Genomic DNA, 16,665 nt, shown 5'->3' on the forward strand with positions numbered 1-16,665 from the left:
CATTTTTAGCGGAGGTCCGGGGAGAAAAGCTCAAAATTATAACAAAATTATTTATTAATTATTTTACATTTGTTGACCGGGCTAGTCCAAATGGATAAATGTCCATTTTCAGAAGAGACTAATAAAAATAAAATACATCGATGACAGAGATTTACATCAAGACCTTGACTACAAAGTTTAGAAAACAATACACTACTACTAAAAACATATTTATATAGTAAAGGGTTTGACATTCATCATGCTGAATACTAAGAAAAAAGATCAGGTTCAAACTAATTATTAAGGTTGTTTCAAAAACATTTTAAAAACAAGAATTTTACAATCTTCAAAAATAAAACAAAAACATTGGTAGTTTAAATAATTCTAACAAATTAGACATAGTATAAAAGCAACGGTTAAGAATCGATACAAGGTATATAAATCATTTAATAGAGAAAATTTTAAACAGTTTGTAAAGAAATTAAAGGTAAGTTACGAACTGCAATATGAAGTGAGGGTAAAAACAGGCTTATACTATATTTAGAGAGAAAGTCAAGAAACAGCCTGCCATAGACAACAGTAAGGAAGTAAGTGAAAAAGGGAGAGCAACAAGCTATAAGGAATGAAAAGGTACTTGTTCACATTTAGGGATACAGTTTATCCTGGTTTTGAGCAAGAAGAAAGCCAGGTTTTAGCTAGGAAGTCTTTCAGAGAGTGGTTTTGAAAGATGGGAGGGTATTGACCAGATGGATACAAGTAAGGAGTTTCAGGCCTTAGCAAGCTTGTATGAGTACAGATAATGCCCTGCAGATTTGCTAGGTTTATAGACAGGAGATTTTGGTCACTGGATCACAGTGACTGACTGGGAACATAGTTGCGTAGAATGGATTTTATTGCTGCACAGGCAGATGGATGCCGAGTAATTTTGTGGGTGGCAAGTTGTGCGTGTGTTAGCTGATGTGGCAGTTCTAACCAATTTAAGCTTTTCAGTGCTATACAGTAGTGGGTTCTGAAAGGGACATTTGCTGCAAATTAAGGAACTTTATTATAGAATTGTTCAAGTTTTAATTTTTGTGAAGTCTGGAGGTTAGAGAGGATGGGAGCACCATAAAGATGTACTGGGAGGAGATGAGTAGTGGCAAGTGTAGTTTTAGTTGTCAGTGAGAAAGTTTTTGGCTCTGTAAAGCATCCTTAGTTTTGATGAGTTTTATGAAATTTTGCATATGCAGGTCAACTGTAAGATCATCATCCACTATCACTCCTAATAATTTACTATGAGAAGTGACTTCAATGCCTGTACCATCAAGAGAGAGGGGAAAAAACTAGTAGTTTGGTCTTTTTTGGGTTAAGCATGAGTTGTGAGTTACAAAGCCATGTTTCAGTGACTGTTAAAGCTTCCCGAGAAATATTTTGGATGTGTACCATGTTGTCAGATGTGCAAATGAGAGAGGAATCATCTGTGTATTGTCTTGGGGTGGTCTGTTGTGTTGAAGTATAGAGGGTGCTGGTGAAAATGTTAAAAAGCAGAGGACCAAGGACAGAGCCTTGTGGTACACCGGTGGTGACTAGGAGGTAAGGAGAGAGCATGGAGTGCCATTTTACTGACTGATACCTATTGGACATGTAGCTTTTGAGCCACAGAAAGGTGGGCTGAGAGACACCAAGTGAGGACATTCAAAGTAGAAGCTTGCTGAGACTAACTGTTTCAAAAGCTTTAGACAAATCTAGAAATAAGGAAGAGATTAGTCTGCCATTATCTCTAGCTTTATTAACAGTATCTATATAGGCTAAGAAATAAGGAAGCGACTAGTCTGCCATTATCTCTAGCTTTATTAACAGTATCTATATAGGTTTAGAAATAAGGAAGAGACTAGTCTGCCATTATCTCTAGCATTATTAACAGTATCTATATAGGTTTAGAAATAAGGAAGAGACTAGTCTGTCATTATCTCTAGCTTTATTAACAGTATCTATATAGGTTAAGAAATAAGGAAGAGACTAGTCTGCCATTATCTCTAGCTTTATTAACAGTATCTATATAGGTTAAGAAATAAGGAAGAGACTAGTCTGACATTATCTCTAGCTTTATTAACACTATCTATATAGGTTATGAAACAAGGAAGAGACTAGTCTGTCATTATCTCTAGCTTTATTAACACTATCTATATAGGTTATGAAACAAGGAAGAGACTAGACTGTCATTATCTCTAGCTTTATTAACAGTATCTATATAGGTTAAGAAATAAGAAAGAGACTAGTCTGCCATTATCTCTAGCTTTATTAACAGTATCTATATAGGTTAAGAAATAAGGAAGAGACTAGTCTGCCATTATCTCTAGCTTTATTAACAGTATCTATATAGGTTAAGAAATAAGGAAGAGACTAGTCTGCCATTATCTCTAGCTTTATTAACAGTATCTATATAGGTTAAGAAATAAGGAAGAGACTAGTCTGCCATTATCTCTAGCTTTATTAACAGTATCTATATAGGTTAAGAAATAAGGAAGAGACTAGTCTGTCATTATCTCTAGCTTTATTAACAGTATCTATATAGGTTAAGAAATAAGGAAGAGACTAGTCTGCCATTATCTCTAGCTTTATTAACAGTATCTATATAGGTTAAGAAATAAGGAAGAGACTAGTCTGCCATTATCTCTAGCTTTATTAACAGTATCTATATAGGTTAAGAAATAAGGAAGAGACTAGTCTGCCATTATCTCTAGCTTTATTAACAGTATCTATATAGGTTATGAAATAAGGAAGAGACTAGTCTGCCATTATCTCTAGCTTTATTAACAGTATCTATATAGGTTATGAAATAAGGAAGAGACTAGTCTGTCATTATCTCTAGCTTTATTAACAGTATCTATATAGGTTAAGAAATAAGGAAGAGACTAGTCTGCCATTATCTCTAGCTTTATTAACAGTATCTATATAGGTTAAGAAATAAGGAAGAGACTAGTCTGCCATTATCTCTAGCTTTATTAACAGTATCTATATAGGTTAAGAAATAAGGAAGAGACTAGTCTGCCATTATCTCTAGCTTTATTAACAGTATCTATATAGGTTAAGAAATAAGGAAGAGACTAGTCTGCCATTATCTCTAGCTTTATTAACAGTATCTATATAGGTTAAGAAATAAGGAAGAGACTAGTCTGTCATTATCTCTAGCTTTATTAACAGTATCTATATAGGTTAAGAAATAAGGAAGAGACTAGTCTGCCATTATCTCTAGCTTTATTAACAGTATCTATATAGGTTATGAAATAAGGAAGAGACTAGTCTGCCATTATCTCTAGCTTTATTAACAGTATCTATATAGGTTAAGAAATAAGGAAGAGACTAGTCTGCCATTATCTCTAGCTTTATTAACAGTATCTATATAGGTTAAGAAATAAGGAAGAGACTAGTCTGCCATTATCTCTAGCTTTATTAACAGTATCTATATAGGTTAAGAAATAAGGAAGAGACTAGTCTGCCATTATCTCTAGCTTTATTAACAGTATCTATATAGGTTAAGAAATAAGGAAGAGACTAGTCTGCCATTATCTCTAGCTTTATTAACAGTATCTATATAGGTTAAGAAATAAGGAAGAGACTAGTCTGCCATTATCTCTAGCTTTATTAACAGTATCTATATAGGTTAAGAAATAAGGAAGAGACTAGTCTGCCATTATCTCTAGCTTTATTAACAGTATCTATATAGGTTAAGAAATAAGGAAGAGACTAGTCTGCCATTATCTCTAGCTTTATTAACAGTATCTATATAGGTTAAGAAATAAGGAAGAGACTAGTCTGCCATTATCTCTAGCTTTATTAACAGTATCTATATAGGTTAAGAAATAAGGAAGAGACTAGTCTGCCATTATCTCTAGCTTTATTAACAGTATCTATATAGGTTAAGAAATAAGGAAGAGACTAGTCTGCCATTATCTCTAGCTTTATTAACAGTATCTATATAGGTTAAGAAATAAGGAAGAGACTAGTCTGCCATTATCTCTAGCTTTATTAACAGTATCTATATAGGTTAAGAAATAAGGAAGAGACTAGTCTGCCCTTATCTCTAGCTTTATTAACAGTATCTATATAGGTTAAGAAATAAGGAAGAGACTAGTCTGCCATTATCTCTAGCTTTATTAACAGTATCTATATAGGTTAAGAAATAAGGAAGAGACTAGTCTGCCATTATCTCTAGCTTTATTAACAGTATCTATATAGGTTAAGAAATAAGGAAGAGACTAGTCTGCCATTATCTCTAGCTTTATTAACAGTATCTATATAGGTTAAGAAATAAGGAAGAGACTAGTCTGCCATTATCTCTAGCTTTATTAACAGTATCTATATAGGTTAAGAAATAAGGAAGAGACTAGTCTGCCATTATCTCTAGCTTTATTAACAGTATCTATATAGGTTAAGAAATAAGGAAGAGACTAGTCTGCCATTATCTCTAGCTTTATTAACAGTATCTATATAGGTTAAGAAATAAGGAAGAGACTAGTCTGCCATTATCTCTAGCTTTATTAACAGTATCTATATAGGTTAAGAAATAAGGAAGAGACTAGTCTGCCATTATCTCTAGCTTTATTAACAGTATCTATATAGGTTAAGAAATAAGGAAGAGACTAGTCTGCCATTATCTCTAGCTTTATTAACAGTATCTATATAGGTTAAGAAATAAGGAAGAGACTAGTCTGCCATTATCTCTAGCTTTATTAACAGTATCTATATAGGTTAAGAAATAAGGAAGAGACTAGTCTGCCATTATCTCTAGCTTTATTAACAGTATCTATATAGGTTAAGAAATAAGGAAGAGACTAGTCTGCCATTATCTCTAGCTTTATTAACAGTATCTATATAGGTTAAGAAATAAGGAAGAGACTAGTCTGCCATTATCTCTAGCTTTATTAACAGTATCTATATAGGTTAAGAAATAAGGAAGAGACTAGTCTGCCATTATCTCTAGCTTTATTAACAGTATCTATATAGGTTAAGAAATAAGGAAGAGACTAGTCTGCCATTATCTCTAGCTTTATTAACAGTATCTATATAGGTTAAGAAATAAGGAAGAGACTAGTCTGCCATTATCTCTAGCTTTATTAACAGTATCTATATAGGTTAAGAAATAAGGAAGAGACTAGTCTGCCATTATCTCTAGCTTTATTAACAGTATCTATATAGGTTAAGAAATAAGGAAGAGACTAGTCTGCCATTATCTCTAGCTTTATTAACAGTATCTATATAGGTTAAGAAATAAGGAAGAGACTAGTCTGCCATTATCTCTAGCTTTATTAACAGTATCTATATAGGTTAAGAAATAAGGAAGAGACTAGTCTGCCATTATCTCTAGCTTTATTAACAGTATCTATATAGGTTAAGAAATAAGGAAGAGACTAGTCTGCCATTATCTCTAGCTTTATTAACAGTATCTATATAGGTTAAGAAATAAGGAAGAGACTAGTCTGCCATTATCTCTAGCTTTATTAACAGTATCTATATAGGTTAAGAAATAAGGAAGAGACTAGTCTGCCATTATCTCTAGCTTTATTAACAGTATCTATATAGGTTAAGAAATAAGGAAGAGACTAGTCTGCCATTATCTCTAGCTTTATTAACAGTATCTATATAGGTTAAGAAATAAGGAAGAGACTAGTCTGCCATTATCTCTAGCTTTATTAACAGTATCTATATAGGTTAAGAAATAAGGAAGAGACTAGTCTGCCATTATCTCTAGCTTTATTAACAGTATCTATATAGGTTAAGAAATAAGGAAGAGACTAGTCTGCCATTATCTCTAGCTTTATTAACAGTATCTATATAGGTTAAGAAATAAGGAAGAGACTAGTCTGCCATTATCTCTAGCTTTATTAACAGTATCTATATAGGTTAAGAAATAAGGAAGAGACTAGTCTGCCATTATCTCTAGCTTTATTAACAGTATCTATATAGGTTAAGAAATAAGGAAGAGACTAGTCTGCCATTATCTCTAGCTTTATTAACAGTATCTATATAGGTTAAGAAATAAGGAAGAGACTAGTCTGCCATTATCTCTAGCTTTATTAACAGTATCTATATAGGTTAAGAAATAAGGAAGAGACTAGTCTGCCATTATCTCTAGCTTTATTAACAGTATCTATATAGGTTAAGAAATAAGGAAGAGACTAGTCTGCCATTATCTCTAGCTTTATTAACAGTATCTATATAGGTTAAGAAATAAGGAAGAGACTAGTCTGCCATTATCTCTAGCTTTATTAACAGTATCTATATAGGTTAAGAAATAAGGAAGAGACTAGTCTGCCATTATCTCTAGCTTTATTAACAGTATCTATATAGGTTAAGAAATAAGGAAGAGACTAGTCTGCCATTATCTCTAGCTTTATTAACAGTATCTATATAGGTTAAGAAATAAGGAAGAGACTAGTCTGCCATTATCTCTAGCTTTATTAACAGTATCTATATAGGTTAAGAAATAAGGAAGAGACTAGTCTGCCATTATCTCTAGCTTTATTAACAGTATCTATATAGGTTAAGAAATAAGGAAGAGACTAGTCTGTCATTATCTCTAGCTTTATTAACAGTATCTATATAGGTTAAGAAATAAGGAAGAGACTAGTCTGCCATTATCTCTAGCTTTATTAACAGTATCTATATAGGTTAAGAAATAAGGAAGAGACTAGTCTGCCATTATCTCTAGCTTTATTAACAGTATCTATATAGGTTAAGAAATAAGGAAGAGACTAGTCTGCCATTATCTCTAGCTTTATTAACAGTATCTATATAGGTTAAGAAATAAGGAAGAGACTAGTCTGCCATTATCTCTAGCTTTATTAACAGTATCTATATAGGTTAAGAAATAAGGAAGAGACTAGTCTGCCATTATCTCTAGCTTTATTAACAGTATCTATATAGGTTAAGAAATAAGGAAGAGACTAGTCTGCCATTATCTCTAGCTTTATTAACAGTATCTATATAGGTTAAGAAATAAGGAAGAGACTAGTCTGCCATTATCTCTAGCTTTATTAACAGTATCTATATAGGTTAAGAAATAAGGAAGAGACTAGTCTGCCATTATCTCTAGCTTTATTAACAGTATCTATATAGGTTAAGAAATAAGGAAGAGACTAGTCTGCCATTATCTCTAGCTTTATTAACAGTATCTATATAGGTTAAGAAATAAGGAAGAGACTAGTCTGCCATTATCTCTAGCTTTATTAACAGTATCTATATAGGTTAAGAAATAAGGAAGAGACTAGTCTGCCATTATCTCTAGCTTTATTAACAGTATCTATATAGGTTAAGAAATAAGGAAGAGACTAGTCTGCCATTATCTCTAGCTTTATTAACAGTATCTATATAGGTTAAGAAATAAGGAAGAGACTAGTCTGCCATTATCTCTAGCTTTATTAACAGTATCTATATAGGTTAAGAAATAAGGAAGAGACTAGTCTGCCATTATCTCTAGCTTTATTAACAGTATCTATATAGGTTAAGAAATAAGGAAGAGACTAGTCTGCCATTATCTCTAGCTTTATTAACAGTATCTATATAGGTTAAGAAATAAGGAAGAGACTAGTCTGCCATTATCTCTAGCTTTATTAACAGTATCTATATAGGTTAAGAAATAAGGAAGAGACTAGTCTGCCATTATCTCTAGCTTTATTAACAGTATCTATATAGGTTAAGAAATAAGGAAGAGACTAGTCTGCCATTATCTCTAGCTTTATTAACAGTATCTATATAGGTTAAGAAATAAGGAAGAGACTAGTCTGCCATTATCTCTAGCTTTATTAACAGTATCTATAGTTAAGAAATAAGGAAGAGACTAGTCTGCCATTATCTCTAGCTTTATTAACAGTATCTATATAGGTTAAGAAATAAGGAAGAGACTAGTCTGCCATTATCTCTAGCTTTATTAACAGTATCTATATAGGTTAAGAAATAAGGAAGAGACTAGTCTGCCATTATCTCTAGCTTTATTAACAGTATCTATATAGGTTAAGAAATAAGGAAGAGACTAGTCTGCCATTATCTCTAGCTTTATTAACAGTATCTATATAGGTTAAGAAATAAGGAAGAGACTAGTCTGCCATTATCTCTAGCTTTATTAACAGTATCTATATAGGTTAAGAAATAAGGAAGAGACTAGTCTGCCATTATCTCTAGCTTTATTAACAGTATCTATATAGGTTAAGAAATAAGGAAGAGACTAGTCTGCCATTATCTCTAGCTTTATTAACAGTATCTATATAGGTTAAGAAATAAGGAAGAGACTAGTCTGCCATTATCTCTAGCTTTATTAACAGTATCTATATAGGTTAAGAAATAAGGAAGAGACTAGTCTGCCATTATCTCTAGCTTTATTAGGAGTATCTATATAGGTTAAGAAATAAGGAAGAGACTAGTCTGCCATTATCTCTAGCTTTATTAACAGTATCTATATAGGTTAAGAAATAAGGAAGAGACTAGTCTGCCATTATCTCTAGCTTTATTAACAGTATCTATATAGGTTAAGAAATAAGGAAGAGACTAGTCTGCCATTATCTCTAGCTTTATTAACAGTATCTATATAGGTTAAGAAATAAGGAAGAGACTAGTCTGCCATTATCTCTAGCTTTATTAACAGTATCTATATAGGTTAAGAAATAAGGAAGAGACTAGTCTGCCATTATCTCTAGCTTTATTAACAGTATCTATATAGGTTAAGAAATAAGGAAGAGACTAGTCTGCCATTATCTCTAGCTTTATTAACAGTATCTATATAGGTTAAGAAATAAGGAAGAGACTAGTCTGCCATTATCTCTAGCTTTATTAACAGTATCTATACAGGTTAAGAAATAAGGAAGAGACTAGTCTGCCATTATCTCTAGCTTTATTAACAGTATCTATATAGGTTAAGAAATAAGGAAGAGACTAGTCTGCCATTATCTCTAGCTTTATTAACAGTATCTATACAGGTTAAGAAATAAGGAAGAGACTAGTCTGCCATTATCTCTAGCTTTATTAACAGTATCTATACAGGTTAAGAAATAAGGAATAGACTAGTCTGACATTATCTCTAGCTTTATTATCAGTATCTATATAGGTTAAGAAATAAGGAAGACACTAGCCTGCCATTATCTCTAGCTTTATTAACAGTATCTGTATAGGTTAAGAAATAAGGAAGAGACTAGTCTGACATTATCTCTAGCTTTATTAACAGTATGTATATAGGTTAAGAAATAAGAAAGAGACTAGTCTGCCATTATCTCTAGCGTTATTAACAGTATCTATATAGGTTAAGAAATAAGGAAGAGACTAGTCTGTCATTATCTCTAGCTTTATTAACAGTATCTGTATAGGTTAAGAAATAAGGAAGAGACTAGTCTGACATTATCTCTAGCTTTATTAACAGTATGTATATAGGTTAAGAAATAAGAAAGAGACTAGTCTGCCATTATCTCTAGCGTTATTAACAGTATCTATATAGGTTAAGAAATAAGGAAGAGACTAGTCTGTCATTATCTCTAGCTTTATTAACAGTATCTATATAGGTTAAGATATAAGGAAGAGACTAGTCTGCCATTATCTCTAGCTTTATTACTAGTAGAGTACAGTTGTGTACACTTACCATAAATGTAGATGTTAGAGTGTATTCACTGTTGCAGTCATTACATTTGGGTATCTGCTGGCAGGTTGCCCTCAGTCGGCCTGATTAACAAAGTCTTGGGTCCTGCATCGGTTGCTGTCCCTTCTTCCATGACGTCAGGAATATAAAACATGCATCAGACGCCATTACTTCAGTTTTTTTTGCCCCAGATGTCAGGTGCCCCCCTACTGGGGAGCAAGTAAAATTAAAAACATAAAAATATACCTCCAACCAAAAGCAAATACACCAAAAAGGCTTTTAAGCATAGTGAACGAAAGTAGAGGTAAAGCCAGAGAAAAGTAGGGGTCTGGAGGGAGGGTAACCAAGAATGCAACAGTGAATAGACTCGAACATCTACATTTATGGTAAGTGTACACAACTGTACTATGTTCTTCGTGTTTCACTGTTGCAGTCATTAAATTTGGGTAGATTCCCTAAGCTATGGATGGGAGGAGGAGTTTATACAGCATTAGGGCCAGCTATAAGGCCCTGCAAGGCAGCAGTGGCAAAGCCACCTCTGGATTTAGAGAAAATTTGTAAATGATAATGCTTGGTGAAAGTATGTACAGAACTCCAGGTAGCAGCTTCTAGAATATCCCTGATAGGAACACCTCTGAGAAAGGCTGCAGAAGTAGATGCAGCCCTGGTGGAGTGAGATCTGATCCCCTGGGGGATTGGTTTTCCATGTTGCTTATAGCAGAAATGAATGCAATGGCTTATCCATTCAGAAATTGTTTGTTTTGAAATAGCCTTCCCCTCTGCCCCTGCAGCAAATGCTACCACAGCAATTGTTCAGATTTTCTTCAAAATTTAGTCCTGTCCAAGTAGAATCTAAATTGTCTGTGCACATCCAAAGAATGCAGAATCCGTTCCCCTTTGTTCTGTGGATTGGGAAAGAAGGTTGGCAAATGAATGGACTGATTAAGAGCCACACTGGAAACCACCTTGGGCATGAAGGATGAATTGGTCCTCAGAGATACCCTGTCCGCATGAAAGATGATGAAAGGCTCCATTGCCATAAGGGCCTGTAATTCAGATATCCTTCTAGCTGAAGTGATTGCTAAAACAAAGGCTGTTTTCCAAGAAAGAAATTTTAAGTCTGCAGTAGCAGCAGCTGGCTCGAAAGGAGGTAGAGTGAGAGTTTCTCCAAAACAAAGTTAAGGTCCCAGGCAGGGGTAGGAGCTCTCTTTGCCCCTCTGAGATACTGCTTGAGCAGGGGATGAGAGAAGAGGGTGGTTCTGTGTTATAGTAGCTGAAACAGCTGAAGCGTGGATTTAAATAGAGGAAAACGACAGGCCCTTGTGAAGCATCTCAGTTAAGTATTGCAAAATCTGAGGTAAGTTGGGCGCTGCTGTGCTCATCCCTAAAGATTGGTTCCAAGCACAGAATCTTTTCCATTTGTCAGCATAAAATTTTCTAGTACTAGGTCTCCTCGCCTCCAAGATGACATCCATCACCGGTTTGCGGAGGGATGATAAGGGTGAATTTAAGTGATTAGCCAGGCTGCAAGATTCAATGTTGGAAGCTGAGGGTGCAGAATTTAGTTCTCCTGCTGAGACAGGAAGGAAGGGTTCTGAGGCAGGTGCCATGGACATATTTGTGACACACTGCGTAGGAGTGGGTACCAGTGTGTTGGCTTGGCCAGTCTGGAGCAATCAAAATGATTCTTGGTTTGTCCTGTTTGACTTTTAGCAGAACTTTGGAAAGCAGAGGGAGAAAGGCGTAGACTGACAGTTTTTTCCAGCTGAAGGACAGAGCATCCACTTTCCAGGCTTTTTTGTGGGGAGTCCTTGTGCAAAACATGTCCTACTGGTAGTTCTGGGGGAGGCAAATAGATCTATGTCTGGTCTCCCCCATCTAGTTTCCACTCATGTGGGTCCATGAGATTTCTGCTTAGTCCGTCTGCCAGTGTAGTCAATTTTCCTGGCAGGAATTGAGTTTACAGGTGCACTTGGTAACTCAAAGCTGTGTTCCACAGTGCCATGGCTAGTCTGCAGAGGGGGTAAGAATGGGTGGATACACTTTGAGGATTTTAGAGAGGGGGATAAGATAGATATGGGTCTGTAGTTAGATGAGTCTGTGGAGTTACCTCCTTTATGCAGGTGAATAGTGAAGAAGGATTTCCAAAGGGTAGGGTCAACAGATTCCTGAACAGATCTATTAATTACTATAGATACTGGATAGGCAACAGAGTCAACAGCAAGTCTGAGGAAAGCTGGAGGCAGGTTATCATTGGAGGGAGAGCAGGGTTTGAGCTTTTGTAGAAGAGATCTGATTTTTTGCAGAAGGGTTAGGAGGGGTTGGTAGTGTTGAGTTGCTGGAGTTAGATGGTTTGAGTGTTTGGATGGTGTTTATAAAGTGCTTGTTTAGGAGAGTAGCTATTTCCAGAGGGGATGTGTTTGGGTAAGGACAGGGGTTTGAAGGACGGCATCCAGGAGAAAGAATTCTGTTAAGAGTTGACCAAAATTTCCTAGGGGTGGATTTGTACTTGTGCTGAGCAGAATTATAATCAGATTTTTTTGTCATTATTGGTTTGTTTTTTAGTAAGATTTCGAAGTTGTCTATATTTGTGTAAGAGATAGTTCCTTTGTTTTAATTGAGGGTTTCCAAGCACTGTCGCTATTGTACATAAGGGATCTAGTTTCTTTAGAAAGTCAGGGAGCATGATTAGATTTTATTTTGATCTTCCTGGAGGAAGCAAGGGAGTTTAAGGTATTCAGGAAGATAGTGTTGAAAGTATTGACTGCATCGTTAAGAGGGATATTTCTGAGGATGGACCAGTTTATACTAGCAAGAGTGGAGTTGAACTGGGATAAATTAAAGTTAGAGAGCTTACGGCAGTCTCTGTAATGGTGGAGTCTGGGTGATTGGGTAGAATATCTCAGAACAGTGGTAGGGAGGTGATCGCTAAGACAGTCTGGTAGGGTAGTGGGTTATGGTAGTAATGGGGTGAATTGATGAGTATCCGGTCTATTATGGAGCCAGAAGTAGTATTTTTATGTAGGTGGGTGAGGGAAGATATCACTTGTTGGAAGCCATGTAGGTTGATACTGACTTGTGGAGAGTACGTTTTAAGTTTGGCCCAATCTAAGTTAACATCTCCTAAGATAAGGGTTTCATAGAGTACATATATTCTGGGAAAACCAGGATAGAATATTATCTAAGGTGGACAAATTATTTCCAGGAGGGATATAGATAGAAGCGACTGCACATTTTTGTGGGGGTTGAGGTGGCAGTTTAAGATAAGTTCAGCTGGGTGGAAGATTGGAATGGGAGAAGTAACAGGTGAGAGACTGAGACTATTGCAGTGTAGGATGGCAACACCACCCCCTTTTTTAGGGGAATCTGTCAGAGCGATATATATTATAGACTGGTGGGAGAATTTCTTTGTTGATGTGAGGCTTAAGCCAAGTTTCAGATAAGGCAAGGATGTGGAGGGTTGTATGGGCTTAACCAGGAATGGAGCTCAGTGATTTTGTTAGACAGGTTCTGAATATTTAGTCTTGTCTTAGTTATCTTTACATCCCCAAGGAGGATAGTTTCTTTGGGGATCTGATGAGAAAAACATCTAGATGTTTTCTAGCAGACGGATATTATCTCCTGGCAGAATGTAGATGGCTGCCACTGTGATAGTGGCGTAGTCATTGAGCTTTAGGTTAGCTGTCAGTAATTCTGAAGCTGAAAATAAAGGGACTGGTTGTAAGGGACTTGACAGTTAGGTTGTTGGAGTAGACAATGGCAACTCCACCTCTTTTTTTTGTTTGGGAAATCTAAGCGAAGTATATTATTTCCAAATGGGAGAGTGTCTTTGTCTAGGTTTTGGGGTTTTAGCCACGTTTCGGTTAAAAAGATGACATCTGGGGTGTGGTTAGACATCCATGCATGAAGTTGGCTTATTTTGTTCATAATACTTAGGGTACTGACAGAGTAAAGGAGATATGTTTGTTTGGAATGGATGAGTGTCTTAGGTTAGGGGAGGACTTGTGGTGACTGTTATTAGAGTTGGGGACAGGTCCTGCGTTAGGATGCATGTCTCCCGACAGAAGCAGGTTTTTTGGATAGTAGTCGGGTTTAACATTTAGTGGGTAATAGACAAGGTATTTTGTTTTGCATCTGGATGATATGGGGTGGGAGGGAGGAATTTTTCTTCTAGGAAATGGGATATTCAAAGAAAAGATAGATGAAGAGATATTTATAGAATATGGAGGTGAAGGGACTTTTAGTGTGGGAATATGTAGCATCTTTATTTATTGGTGATAAATGTGTGGGAAAAGATGTTAGGGAGAGAAGGAAAAATAGTGGAGGCAGAAGCAAAAAAAGAAGGTCAGGATAGTGATGGTGGACTCAAAAGGAGATAGAGCTTAGTGATAGTACAATCCCACCACCCTTCCTCACCTGGTAATTTAGAAGAGGAGCTGTAAGACAGTCCACCATTGGAGTGCTCACTCTCTCCATAATCATTATAGGCTGGCTTTGGTTTAGGTTGGTACTCCCTCCTGGGTCTTGATGATGCTTCTCTTATCCTTGAAAGAAGGGAAATAAATTCACAAATGGTATTAGAAAATTGCAATCAATCAGTTTCTTATTCAAGAAAGTACAGTTGTGTAAGTAAACACATAAAATAAATGTATAAAATCTTACCATAACCACAGAAGTCCTCCTCTTCTGTGTTGCAGTACTCCTTACACTTGGGGTGTATTCCACCCATTGACCTGACGTCCTACCTACATACAAAAGCTAATAGCCACTGCCAGATCGTGGGAAGTCGCACGTACATTCTGACAATATCAGTCATAAAAGGATGTCTGCAAGTACCATCCTCAGAACAAGGAAGCCCCTCATGAGGAAAAAGAAGTTATGTACCTACCATAACATTCCATGTTAGTTGTCCGTCATCTCGCCTTCCTTCTTGCTGGATGGGTTCGGAGACAATCCTCTGCTCTGACTCGGCCACTTTCTATTGCTCGAGAGCTCTTTACTGGGTCGAGGCTACCCCTTATCCCAGAATGCCCAGCGTCAGCTACCCAGATCTCGTCTGTCTAGACATAATCATAGAAGATAATCCATTATTATCACGGTTTGCTTGGTAAGCAACTAATAACAAAACAAGTTAGCCAATGAAACCATTGAAAAAACTCCTCTCAATCCTCGAGGAAGGGGGAAGGAGGGGGGGACGCAAGTAGGAAGGCGAGATGAAGGACAATTACCATGGAACGTTATGGTAGGTACATAACTTATTTATGTTAAGTTGTCCAATCTCGCCTTCATTCTTGCTGGATGGGACAGCATCCCTAGCACCTCAATCCTGGGTGGCTCATTGGAACAGACTCTTCAGAACCATGGAACCAAAGGAAGCCCTGCCCCGGGAGACCACATCTACTTTGTAATGAGAAATAAATGTATGAGGATCTGCCCACGTAGCTGCTGCAGAAATTGAATCTATGGGCAATCTAGACTGAAACGACCTAAGTAGCTACTGACCTGGTTGAATGACCTTGTAGGTTTTGCTGGAAGATCTTTATGTTGCAAATGGTAGGTATGGGGAATGGTGTCTGATAACCATTTTGACATGGTTACTTTAGAAACTGGAAGGCCTTATTTGTTGTTAGCAAATGAAAGGAACAACTGATCTGATTTTCTCATCTCTTTAGTTCTATGGAGATAGAAACGCAGTTGTCTATGCACATCCAATTGGTGTAATCTGTACTCTGCCTTGTTGGAATGATTAGGGAAAAAGAAAGGAAGTTGAATGGATTGATTCAAATTGTGTTCTGAACAAACTTTAGGTAGGAAAGATGGGTTGGTTCTCAGAGAAACTCTGTCTTTGTGAAAAACTAGGTTTGGAGGGCGGACACATAGTGCAGGAAGTTCTGAAACAAGTCCGGCAGACGTAATAGCAACTAGGAAGTGAGTTTTCCAAGAGAGAAATTTCGAAGAACATGATGCTGCTGGTTTAAAGGGTGGCAGTATCAAGGAGGCCAGAACCAAATTGAGATCCCAAGGTGGAAGAGGCGCTCTCACTGGGGGTTTAAGTAGAAGTGTACCTTTCATGAAGACTTTACAGAGTTTGTGAGACATTATGCTTGAGCTAGAATCTCCAATGTGAAAATTTGAAATTGGAGCTAGTTGTACTCTGATGGTAGCAGCAGCTGCACCAAAAAGAAAAAAAACAGTTCTGCTAAGAAATCCAAAATCTCATGTACAGGAGCTGTAAAAGGATCTAACTTCATGGACTCTGTCCAGTAAGAGAATCTTTTTCAATTGCTAGCATAAACTTTCCTTGTAGTTGTCTTATGGGAGGAAACAATAATATCATGCACTGCTGGGGAAATATTGGGGAGCCTGGCTAAGATTGGAAGTGAAGTAACCAAGCTGTGAGCTTGAGAGATTGGAGGGATTGGTGTAGCCCGCCTAACTGATGAATCAAGAGGTCTGGTACTGGGTCCAGAATCCAAGGCTGGGCTAGAAGATGGGGATGAAGGAACGGAAACCAAATCTGTCTAGGCCAATAGTGGGCAATGAGGATCATCTTGCAACCCAACAATTTTGCTTTCTGAATGACTTTTGGAATTAGGGGGAAGGGGGGAAAGGCATAAATGAGTCCCTGAGGCTAATTGTGGACTAGAGCGTCCCTGGGTGTCTGACCTGGAGGAGGAACAATGGAGAAGTAGATGCTGCATTTGTTGTTGAGGGGAGAGGCAAAGAGATCGCAGCAAGGCTGGCCCCATTTGTGGAAAATAAGATCCACAATTTCCTGTTTCAGAGACCACTCATGAGGCATGAGGATAGACCCGCTGAGCCTGTCCGCTATTATGTTGGATGTCCCAGGGATATGCGTTGCTGTCAGAAAAAGTTGGGAGGAAATCGCCCATTGCCGCAGTCTGAGGGTCTCTTGGCATAAGGGTTAAGACCTGGTTCCACCCTGTTTTTGTTGATGTACCAAACCACTGACATATTATCCGTCTGTATTGCAATAGTCCCGGCAAGGAGAGAGTCTTGAAGAGCTTGCAACGCTAGAAGCACCGCTCTCATCTCCAGGACATTGATGTGCAAGTGGTACTCGT

At 36.9% G+C, this 16,665-nt stretch overlaps 1 protein-coding gene across 2 annotated transcripts in view; it reads right to left on the bottom strand.

Annotated features, from left to right (window-relative positions):
- The window catches only part of SH3GL1 (SH3 domain containing GRB2 like 1, endophilin A2), a 1,498,857-nt gene that overhangs the window by 241,620 nt on the left and 1,240,572 nt on the right, over positions 1-16,665 (bottom strand). For both annotated transcript variants that reach the window (XM_044090588.1, XM_044090589.1), the window contains exon 8: positions 13,997-14,124. In XM_044090588.1, the coding sequence (XP_043946523.1) occupies positions 13,997-14,124 (128 nt within the window). The remainder of the gene's footprint in view (positions 1-13,996; positions 14,125-16,665) is intronic.

This window comes from Protopterus annectens, chromosome 13.part0 (genome assembly GCF_019279795.1).
Source record: "Protopterus annectens isolate FY-2018-M chromosome 13.part0, PAN1.0, whole genome shotgun sequence".
In the NCBI taxonomy this organism is placed as follows: domain Eukaryota; kingdom Metazoa; phylum Chordata; order Ceratodontiformes; family Protopteridae; genus Protopterus; species Protopterus annectens.